This window comes from Lethenteron reissneri, chromosome 24 (genome assembly GCF_015708825.2).
Source record: "Lethenteron reissneri isolate LAM-NWPU_2019-01 chromosome 24, ASM1570882v1, whole genome shotgun sequence".
Taxonomy (NCBI): Eukaryota; Metazoa; Chordata; class Hyperoartia; order Petromyzontiformes; family Petromyzontidae; genus Lethenteron; species Lethenteron reissneri.
The window spans coordinates 6,877,103-6,889,541 of record NC_083802.1 but is presented as its reverse complement, the minus strand read 5'-3'; the positions used below and the strand labels follow the sequence as shown (position 1 = coordinate 6,889,541).

At 42.6% G+C, this 12,439-nt stretch overlaps 1 protein-coding gene across 1 annotated transcript in view; it reads right to left on the bottom strand.

Moving 5' to 3' along the window:
- The window catches only part of LOC133346473 (lipoxygenase homology domain-containing protein 1-like), a 121,404-nt gene that overhangs the window by 102,820 nt on the left and 6,145 nt on the right, over positions 1-12,439 (bottom strand). Inside the window, 6 exon segments of the mRNA XM_061558084.1 lie at positions 649-797; positions 3,249-3,285; positions 3,287-3,348; positions 4,048-4,232; positions 6,826-6,906; positions 10,239-10,353. Of these exon segments, the coding sequence (XP_061414068.1) occupies positions 649-797; positions 3,249-3,285; positions 3,287-3,348; positions 4,048-4,232; positions 6,826-6,906; positions 10,239-10,353 (629 nt within the window).

Sequence of the window (12,439 nt, the reverse complement as noted above, 5' to 3'; positions counted from 1 at the left end):
AGGGTGATTTAGTCATAGGCATGATCATCCTAATGGTGATTGTATCTAGTTTGTTTTCCTTCTCCGCACTTCTAAATAGCATGCTTGGCTAAGTACGGTGTGAAATGAGTTCAACATGCATACATGAGCTAGGTTATGATATCATTGTCACCATCAGCAGTACATTTACTAAATGTGCCCTTGAGATGCTTGCTGGATACCGTGGAAAAATAGCAAGTTTACTAAATAAGACCGACTTTGCATAAACAATTGAATCCATTGAACTCAACAACATCAATCGTCTTAGTGACTCGATGCTCAATGGCTGATAGGTAGCTGTGATCCAGTGAAGAAGTTGATTTCACATTCCATATACTGTGACCTAATGGACCAATTTCTTTGCTGTGATCACTTTTGTTGTTGTTTGTGCTTTTTGTTTTGTTGGGCTTTCTTAATTTGTTTATATTATTATTATTTTATTTTGCTTGGTAGTATGGTTTTCATTTTCCTAGTAGTGGCTGTATGTAGGAATTAGTCCTCAAATATAAAATTAATGTTCACTGTTATAGAATGCTATTAGCACAAATGACGCAATATCAAATGAGACTATTATTATTACTGTACTACAGAAGGGGCTGTAGGAGTGAGACGTTGCTGTCGGTGTCACACCTTCTCGAGAAACCAGCCCGAGGAGGAGCCCTTATTGTTGTGGCCGATGGAAAGTTTCTTGACGATCCCCAGTGCCGGGGACTCGATGGTGAACTTGTCTTCAACCCCGCGCTCAAAGTTGTCCTTCTCATTGTCCAGCCGCCGCTCCCCTGCACAGTTGTCCGACACACCTCCGATTAGAACGGTGGGCTACGTAGGTTGCGAAAGAAGTTGAACTTAATTGCATATATATATACACACACATGTGGCATGTGTTCCATGTACCACAAAACACGTGGCCAATAGCGAAGATAGGAGAACAAAAGGTCATGAGTGCAAAAAGAAGCTTGGGGAAATGCAAGCTCGGAATTATATTGAGAGAAATGGAGAGGGACACGTGGCTTTGATAACAGAGAACATTTCAACACGAAAACGGTTAAGAAAAGTGCGCTTCGGAAGGTCATGTTGCCAGCAGGGATGATGGCCGATGGTCAAGGTGGTGAGGAGTGGCAGCCGAGGAATGGGACACATCTGAGGGGATATCCACCGAGGAGATGAAGCGATGAAATCAGCTCGCGGGCAGGTGCTAGATGGATTATTACATCACAAAATTGCAAGAGATGGGAGACCTTCATCCAGCAGTGGATTTATCATGCCTGATGATGACAAATCTAGATATCTCTGTGTGCCATATCCTTTTTTCAAAGACGTTGTCGATAATGGCCCTCTATTTAGCTCTCTCCGTGATATTACTCAGGTTATTTGCATTGGATACTGCCAGCTCCATCTAAAATGTAAAAAATTGCTTATGTACTTCATTCACAGTCTTCCCCGGCTTCTTGTGATACCTAGAATTTTTGCCAGTCAAAACATGACATAAAATCTCTTATTCTTTCATTACACGTCCAATAAATCTAACTTGCTTTTCTCTCATTATTATACATTTTCTTTTTGTACCCGCTGCTTTCCGTAATACTGTACATGTATTTTACGCTTCTTGTCTGTCTTCAAAACATTTAACATCCTTCTTTAAAAAAACACACATTTCTGTTAGTTCCAGTTTGCTTTGTAGGATCTTTGTAATTGTTCAGCTTTCACATCCATGTCGGGGAACAGACCATAGGTAACACTTCGATGCCTTGAATATATTTGTTTCAATATTGATGCTATTTTCTGAAATACTGTGATATTCTTATGTTTATCTCTGTGATGCACCTACCATGACGAATGCTACGGCAATACAAGTCATCAGTTACCTCTTCATGTGAGTATGTACACAGTCCCTTTTCTCAGGCCACTGCTGGATGAAGGCCTCCCCACACCGAGAGGGTCGTGGGGGTTATTTGACCGTGGTTTATCACGCTGGTCAGCATGGGTGGGTGGAGATGGGGGAAGATAAGACATTGGAGCATCTTATCTTACAATACAGCATTCTCTCGTTATTCACGAACTTGCCATCCACGATTTTAGCTATCCACAAATTGCATCTGGAACTCGACACGACTGCATCGAGAGAAAGAAAGTGATGAGAGATAAAGTGATGAGAGAGAATGTGATGTGAGAAAATGGTGAGGTAAAGTGATGATGTTAGTGTGCAGCATCATCATCATCATTTATGGGAATTTCATTTTTAAACTATCATTTAATACTTCAATATGTATTTTTATTTAATGTTTTGTATAACCATGTTTTTTGTTTTATGATAATAGTTTTGTACATAATAGTACATTTATATACTTATTTAAGGTAATTCGTTGAAAAGGTAAGCTTTCGTAGGCCAAAATCAATCCAGTGTCTGCAAATTTTGCCATTCACAAGCATCTCTGGAACGAGCGTATCCCTTGCGAATAGCGAGGGAGCACTGTACAGTACAACAGCGGAGTTTCTTGCACTTCCCTCCATTGACAACGTAGCCTGGCAGCATCCTACAGCTCTTCACATTCAATGTACCGCACTGCCAATGCTAGAGAACATCAAAAGCAGTTACAGTTAATCCGTATGAATAGTCCATTTCAGTGTGCAATCATAATACTTTTGCTTAACACGTACCGGTTAATTGCATTTCATGAATGCATCATCAACCGACCTCTTACACGTTGAAAAGAACATTTTTATTTGATTGGCACACGTCATTGTAACACTTGTGTGAAAGCGGTGAAGAATGAAAAACAATGTCGTAAAATTATCAACAAAAGTGCCTCCCTATGCTGTCAAAGTCTGATGAAAATGAGTTGCTGTGACTCAAGACCAATTTAGCAGGTTTTGTAAAACATCCTATCACGTCCCGATTCTACCACTTGTAAGCTATATTTGCATATCCCTGCTATAGTAATGTACGAGAGCCGTTGTCTTCGCGTTAACCAACAAGATTTGAAGCAATTGGCAATTGTATTAGCCAAATAGTCCCTAAATATAGTCCAAACATTCATCACCAGGGGACAACCCTAGCACTATCCCGACCACCTTGGGCACTGCGACTCAATGCTACAGCCCTCACACTCAACCAAAAACCGAACATTAGAGCGCCTGACCCAGCCTCCTGCAGTTTTTTCCACACCACTATTTCACCTTCGATTGGTGTTTCACTGATGGAATCCATATCACGAACATAAAAGCTTCACCTGTATCGCCGAGGTCCCCAAAGATGTTGATGAACACAGTCGGCGTCCGTGCCACCACCCTTGACATCGCCGGTCTTCACTCGTACCACGTACTTGTTCGCTAAATGGGGACAGCAAATGCGCGCGATTGCTCACATTGGACAGATCTTGAGGGACAGCACACACTTTTCTTGCAATTGCATTTGCTTCGTAATATCATAATTATCCGTATAACATTGCAGCCGTACAGATCATCAAGGACTCTACACAAACGACATCTCAAGTTCGCGGTGCCACAGAACTCGTCACGGTGGGGTGATTGTGCGTTTGCATGTCATGCATCGAGAAAGTCTTACAATCTTAAGTCTCCTGTTCCAAGTTTATTTTATTTTTTCAGGTGAGCATTCAAGAAACTACAATAGCTTGCAAGAGTAACCTCGGGCACTAGTCTGTCATTAAGGGAGCAATTAATCTTACGTATCATCACGGTCGAGTAAATTGCGTGGAATTTTCAAATTTGGACCCTGATGCCAGCACACAATGGCCTACTCTTGTGAATTGTGTCAGGGGATCTTTAAGATCCACAGCGAAGCAGATGGCGTTATGGTTATTACGCCTGCAGTTATAACCAGGGTGGCCGCTGGTTTCGAACCGAGAACCTCTGCAAAAAGTGGCCAATCTGCTACCGCTAGGCCACGTCACTGCCCTTAAAAGCTATAAGGACGGTGCGAATACCAAACGTACTACGTTATGACGATTATTATTATGTTGAGCGCTGGCCGTAGCAGTGCGGCTCGCGGGTGCACGGGGCAGGACTCACGGCGGGGAACGTCAGTGGGGTCCAGGCTGCCCATGAGGTCGCGCACAATGAGGCCATCACCCTCCACCCGGCTCAGCCACTGGCCGCAGGGGAAGTAGTAGCGCAGGTGCGGTCGGTTCACGTCCGTCACGGTGACGCGCTCCAGGTACCAGCTGGCGCTCGCTCCCGTGTTGTCGTGCTCAATCCTGACCAGCAAATGCAGGCCAAGTGTGAGCAAGGGGAGATTTTGACCTTCTTCGCCGTGCCAGTGAGCGCAGGTGGGAGGAGAGGCGTTGAGGCACAGTGCAACACAACAATGGAATTTGATGCACTTCCCTCTGCCATACAAACACGTATTTTACACAGGGTGGTCCAGATGTCTTGTGACCCGCAATTAATTGACCCCTAACATATGTTTGCCCTTTCCATCTTCATTTCTGTTTGAAATAAACCGCACTTAAAAAATATAAAGTTTCCGAGAATTGAATGGGGGTCACAAGACATCTGGACCACCAAATGTATGCATGGTGGTGACCCATAAAAGCACTGTCCAGGCTCAACAATGCTTCGCTTGCAAGATAAGATGAGATTGGGTACATTCCAAGTGCATTGGTCATAAACACATAATAGTGTAATTGTCAAAAATTCACTTTAATTACCCGCTCAGTTGAATGCACGTGGCACTCTTCTCTTGTTGACAGCCCAGAGCACACACCCATGGCAGAGGCAAGTCTTTACCAACAAAGTGGTACCTATTTTATCCACCCTGGAGAAATTAAGGCCTGAGTGGACCTCCGGTCTGGCATTTGAACCCATAGCCATTCGATTGCAAGACACGTACCCAGCCGCTTATAGCAGGACAACACAAATCACAATTATGAAATGTTCCATATATGCATACACAGTATGCTGTATAATATATTACAACATCCTTTGTATATAACAATGAACATTATGGCGGGACCCCGGGGTCCCACCATGAGGTTCAGATATATTGAACATATTTCGCAACGTACGTAGCCAACCGTGCTAAACAGAGGTGGTTGACAAATTAAGTATCGGTTTATGGGAATTCGACTATTGGTCCAATGAAGATTGTCCCTTGCCATAAGAATGTAGAATTACCCCCATTGGCCTAGTTTTAACAGAGATGAGCACTGTTCAATGCCATTTCAAGCACAAAGAGACATTGACTTTTGATCAGAATTATACAAAACATGCCGCTAATTAAACGGATAATTTTCTTTTTATGATGAAAATGTTATGAAGGTCAACAAATTAAACATTTGTCACTCAACTTCTTAATGCAGGCAGTGGATTGACATTCCATGTTTGACTACACTGCACCGTGTGTCAATGTGGATTGGTGAAGAGGGCGAGGGGGCGGGGGAACCGAGACCTGTTTAGATACCTCTCGGCACTGATGTTAGCCAGGGCCGACAATCAAACTCGGGTCCGTGGGCTCATAGCAGCAGCTCCACTCGCTACTTATCACGTATGAACAATTTAAGTAATGAGATGCATGGAAATTTCCCAACCCACCATTCCTTCCTCCCCCTCCCCCTCGCACTTTTCACAGATTTCAATTAGTCACACCTGGCTGGCTGCAAAAGCCACAAACTGCTCCGGCAGACAGATGTTAAACCTGGAATTTATTTGGAGATCCATCCATGTGTACTTGCACTTGAACGATATGAAATATTTAAGGCACTAAGCGATGTGATTCTTTAATCTTGAACTTTTGTCATCAAGAGTTGCAAAAAAACAATCATACAGTTGTATCAAATTATCTCTCAGCGTTTGCATATTTCTGGGCCAGAAATCCAGGATTGCTATTGAGTCATCTCTTCATGCTGTGTTATTCTCCGTACATACTCTCTGGCACAATGTACAGAGCTGTTTCATCGGGCTTTTGACTCGTTATATAACAAAGCATTCTATCGACAATTAGGGTTTTGCCAATCGCTGCCAAGTTGCAATAATCGGTTTCTTGAATGTGGGTGGAATAAAACTTTATATTCATGAAGCGTTTGAATAAAATTATATCTAACGAGGTTGTACAGGGTGGCCCAGATGTTATGTGACCCCCATTTTTTTTTCTAAAACTTAAAATTCATTTTAAACATACATATAATATGCAACGAAAACATGTTTGGGGCCAATTAACTGGAGGGCCACACGACATCTCGACCAGCCTATTCAACAGGGAAGAGAAACATCAGGCGAAGGAGTGTGGTCGCGGGAGGAGCAATGACAAGCCGGGTCATTCAGGTGAAGATGCTGAGCAGGAGGAATTGTGTGTAAAGGTGGGACGTAGAGAATTATGAAATTGCTGTGGCATAGTTATTGAGCGTGGAAGCGGCGCAACTGCGGCAGGGTACACGGATTGGAGGGGCCAAGCGCTGGGCTATGAAGAGGAGAAAACAAAATGGATAGATGGCTCAATTTTATTCCAGACACCAGGGGCCTATGCGAACCAAGATTCAACACTGGCAGAATGTTACAGGGGGGAGGGGGGGGGCAGCGGAGAAAACAACAACAAAAAACTACAGCACAATAGGATCTGCCTTACGGTAGAGAGAGAACATAATGAGGTCAGTGCAGGCAACCAGTGTGTACTGGCGAGGTGATTGGTGAACGATGATTGGGTGGCAATCACTGGCACACAGCTATCCAATATATAACTACATAAGCATGGGGCTGTGAGCTCAATAGACAACACATTGCACAGTCAGGTGCACTTGCAACAGAATGCAGTGTGTTCATTTCCCAATGTGCAGTGCAGGATTGGCAGTGTACCGGATCTTTTTCAGTGGTCCGATGTTGTTTGTTTTCAATCGGAAAATGTCCGTTTTGCAGCGTTCGAAAGCATCCTTTGACCTGTTGGAGACATCGGTGTTAGGCAGCGGTGTCAGTCGGAAAATATTGACATTTTTAAAATATGGGAATTAAGAAGAGGTCAGGATTATTCCGATACATAACATGTGAACTTCAATCAAATAATTGTTTTACGCATCTCACAGAGCCGCAGAGAATATGCCCAAGACATCAATTTCTTAACCGTATGCTTACAGAGACAGAAAAAAAACCCAAATTTGGCCTTGTGTTAGATTCTGCTCCCACAAGTGCTTACTACTGTATACATTGTCAAACCCATTACTGTGGCGTATTTTTTCTACGCTTAATGAATTCATAAGATAATTATATTCAGTAATTAACAATTAGATAATGATAGTCTGTGGCACATATTAGCAGGCATGTTACAATCTGAGTGCACATCACCGCGATGCAGCACTTAATTGCAAAATGCATAATTAAAACTGCCACAAGGACATCGTTTGATACTTGGAGCAAACATTAAACGTGAATCTCTTGAAAGTGATCATGTTCGTAACCACCGAGTTCCCGAACACTTTCTAAAATCACCTCAACATTCACAGAATACATTCGGAATAATTGGTGGAATTAACAGGTAAACACGCTAGATTTTAACAAACGCTTGTTTTGTTATTGTTTTTTTGCAGTCTGCTTGTATTGTACAAGTTAAATATCTTTGAATTTGGTTTACAGTACCCCAAAAAGGTCATTGGTTAAAAAAAATCTCACGTGACGCATTTAGATTTCTACGTAACATTGTCCACATTTCAGAACATAACACTTTACAAAGTACATATTTTATAATCGCTAAAATACTACTCCATTATTATGATGACCGTTATCTAAAACAATGGTAATATAACACTCTGGAGATGTTTCAAATGTCAAGGCCATAGCCAATGGAGCAGATTCATCTGCCCAGGATGGTATGACTTGGCATTGTACAGCGAGGCCTAAACACGTGGGCCCTTTACAGCTTCTTTCTCACAAGAGAGAAGGAAGCTGTAAGTCACGCTGTGGCGACATAACCTGTCAGCCCGGCGTCCTGGTAAGGGGCTGTGGGGTAAAAAAAACATGAGGCTCTATCAGTCACGCACAGACATGACAGATGCAGCAGCAGGCTGAGTGTTTGTGTTCGTCATGCGCATGGGATAATCTACAGGTGCAAACTTGCCAACCCTACTGGCTTAAGCGTTAGGCTACCAATTATATATATTGAAAACAACTTTATTGCATCCCTGCTTTCAAAGCTAATATCTCTTTTATTTCGATTTAAAGCTTTCGTGACTGCAGGGATTCATCTTCTTGGTTCTTTCGGTAAAGTCACGTAGAAGGGAAGTAATAAAATAATAAAATAAAACATAATAAAACAATTCTCACGACGTTTCGGCCACAACGCAAGCAGCCGTCCTCAGGTGAAAACCAGGTCCGTCGAGGCGACAGAGTCTTCAGACTTCAGACTCTGTCGCCTCGACGGACCTGGTTTTCACCTGAGGACGGCTGCTTGCGTTGTGGCCGAAACGTCGTGAGAATTGTTTTATTATGTTTTATTTTTATTATTTTATTACTTCCCTTCTACGTGACTTTACCGAAAGAACCAAGAAGATCTCTTTTATTTGTTTTTACATTTATTTATTGAAGCGGTATGACTAAAGTAGACGTTTGTACAGATTTTAAAGACGCTTATAGCATATACGTTTTTTTAAGCAGGTTATTATATAACGTCATATTGAAGTAATTGGGCTGAGGATGAAAGACAGAAAATAAATAAAATATAATAAAAATTATGTCAGTTGTTTTGTATCTAATAACTTTTCTTTCACTTGTTGTTTTGCATTCAATTATTTACTTTGCTCTATTATATCCCTAAATCCCTTTGTATATTTATCACTAAAATTATTCCAGGAAAGATCTGTGTATTTTTTTTCCATTATTGCCTGTGCAGGTGCCAGCCTACATCTTTTTGATTTTGATAAGTCGGCAAGTGCGCGGGCAGGTGAGTGTTTGTGTAATCATGAGATGCATGCCTTCAGCATTCGTGCAGGTTAGTGTTTGCACTGGCTATGATATGGTGAAGGTTAGGATATGCTCGAGGCTGTGAGTGTGATGTTGGCAAGCCCAGCCTTATGGACGGGCGATGACAACGGCAGCCCAGAGCACAAAGCTGTGAGCGCCCATCAAAAATTCATAAGTGCTGGAAAAATCCTTCGTTCTTGCTGCATGTTATGGACGCACCATAAAGCATGTACATAATGGGTAACATATGAGTCCTGTTATGGATAACAAATTGGAACAAATGACAAGGTTATTACCAAAGGATTGTTTTCAAGGGGAGCTAAATAATTTGTTTGCCAGAGGAACCATTTACCTCGAAGCGAGTCCTGGTTGTTGATGGATAAACACAGGCTCAATCTTGGCTACAGGTTGTGTTTGGATTCGTTAAGGCATGGCTTAAGCTTCATTCAAATGTGTGTACGTGTTGCTATTGCAAACAGGCCCAGAAACATTCGTCCAGGTAGTGTTTGCTCTAGCTATTGATATAACACAGGCTGCAAGTGGGTGTGTTGATAGTTGCATACAGGCACACAGTATTGGCTACAGATTGTGTTCGCATTATTGTAGAAAGGGGCATATGCTTCAGGCGGGTCGGTGTGTTGTTATGCCCATAGCACCCGAACATACAAGTCAGTGTTTGCATTGGCACAGGCTGCACAAGTGGGTCCGTTGATGGACGGATACATGCACACAGCATTGGCTGCAGGAGTTGTGTACAAATGGCATAGGATGCAGGTTCATGTGTGTTGTTAACACACGAGGCACAGGTAGTGTTTGAATAAGGACGTGTTTGTATAGACATAAGGACGTGTTTGTATAGACATGTTTCATGCTAGACATGTCGTGGGCTACAAACTGCTGTTTATCAATGGTTATACTGTATTTTTATACATATGGATGGCAGCCCCAAGCACATGCTTATCGCAGAGGCTAGTTTAGATACATTTCCATAACCAGCAAAACAAACATATGGCAATTTAAAGCTTTCGTGACTGCAGGGATTCATCTTCTTGGTTTTTTCGGTAAAGTCACGCAGAAGGGAAATAATAAAATAATAAAACATAATAAAAAATTATAACGTTTTATTTTTTATTATTTTATTATTTCCCTTCTACATGACTTTACCGAAAGAACCAAGAAGAAAAAAACGTATGGCAGTTTTGCTGGTTAATATCGATTCTGCAGATAACAGCTTGTAGAAAATGCATAACCTGGGATACAGTATGGAACGAAAACAAACATGATCGTCTCTGTAATGAGCAGGGAAGCAAATCCCCTACTTGCTGGAGAGGTGCAGCTTGGGAGAGATTCCGCTCTCTCCGAAGAGCGTCACGAACACGTTCGCGTCCGTTCCAGCCCCACGGACATCCCCCGTGGCCGTCACCACCTCGTAGACTGCAGAGCACGGAGGGGAATCAAACAACCATGTAAGCCTTCTTCTTGGTTCTTTCGGTAAAGTCACGTAGAAGGGAAGTAATAAAATAATAAAAATAAAAAAGAACCAAGAAGACATTTAAGCCTTCTTCTTGGTTCTTTCGGTAAAGTCACGTAGAATGGAAATAATAAAATAATACAAATAAAACATGATGAAATACATAATATAATAATATTATAAAATAATAAAATATAATTTTATAAAATAAGCCTTGCTCGCAAGCACAGTCATTGTGCCCAATAGTGGTACAAGACGAGACAAGAATGGGAAAGGCGCTTTCTCCATCTCCCCATCATCACCGAACCATGATCAATCCACCGCTCGATGAAGGCCCCCCCCCACCCCCACTCAAGTTGCCGCCATCCTTCCTGATCCCACGATACAACAATCCACCCGGTAACTTCACGCGAGCCGATCTCATCGCTCCATCTCCATGGTGGAAGTTCTTTTGGGTGATTTGCCTCCCTTGGCTGCCACTGGGCAGTTATTTCCAACCCACCGGTCATCACCTGCTCAAGCATCATGTCCTGCCCAAGCCTATTTACTTTATTTCACAGTAAAAAAAAAAGTTGTTCTTTCTGTCTCTCAGTGAAATCTCAAGCGTGCATCTCTCCATGCTTCTTTGCACACTTGTGAGCTTTTGTTCAATCCTCTTTGTCAGTGTGCGTGTGTCTGATCCGCGCGCCATAGCAAGTAATGCGCATTGATTGAAAATGTTGTTATCACACCTTCGTATGCTGCCTTTCATTATCAAGTTCAGCTTTCCAAATCAGTGTTCCAACCAGCTCTCGCTTGCCTTTTTAGTTCATCATTTTGATCTTGGACCTCCGTCAACAACTGCACCAAGTGCATATACTGTAATGTATCTGCTGACAGATATCTCCGATTAGTTCGTGAATACTTCCTATAATACATTTGTAGTTTGCAGAGTTGAAATAAATGCTACCTGGAAACTTTGGTCCAGAAGGCCACGAGTTAATTTTTATTTAAATGTTTTTAGCAATTAAACAGTTCCCCTATGAATGACTTATTTATCCATTGATATATTACTTAATGGGGGTGGTTGCAGTAGTACAGTTGTTTGTGCACTGTGCTCTGGAGAGGGCCAACCTGAGTTAAATTCCGGGCCACAGCTCACATCAGCTGGCGAATACATTTTTAAATGTTTTTTTATTGAGGTACACACACAATGCTGTTACACTGCGCCAGGGGTGTCAGGGGAGGGGTGGGGGACAGACAACTTGCTAGGGGAATGAGGAGCTTTCCATGCACTTGCACCGATCTAGGGATGGGGAATAAAAAAGAGACTCGGTGCTCACCAACATTCTAGGGCAGTGGTTCTTAATCTTGACTGCAGCCTTGCACCCCTCTGGTTCTCAATCGTTGAAACATTTATAATGTTAATAAATACAGTAGGTTTGATGAAACAAAGTAGTTGTACTTACATGGCCGTGCTTAATTTGTGATTTACCTTCGTAAACAAATCTGGCATGTCTCGCACCCCCAGAAAGGGCACCTCGCAACCCCCAAGGGGTGCGTGGACCCCAGATTATAAACAACTGTTCTGGGGTTAGATCAGCTGTGGGGGAGGGGGTGGACACACTACAAATCATATACTGAACATCAATGCGGCTTTATGAGATGGGGTGACCACCTCTCCTCCATGTGGCGAGTCATATTTAAACCCATCGTGGGCACATTCACGAACCCTCAGCCACACACGCGCGCTCGTGTGCTGGAGTGTGGGCAAACAACATCTCCCATGGCCAACCTGACATGGGGAGGCCGTCATCCAGCAGTGGAATGACAAAGGGCTGCACATATTTGTCATTGATGATACGTTTCAAAAAGTAAAACGACTCTTGTAACAGTGGCCAGATGCTCGAGTTGGTTTATGGTACCAGCGCTCTGACCCGTGCTACGGCGCAGCTGTTACTTCCACCGAGCAGGTTTCAATAAGTAAACTGACTGTTAATAATTGAGTAATGTATGTCAAAGTGATTTCAGTAAATACTGTGTAGGGAAATGGGGCATGGCCTTCGTTCA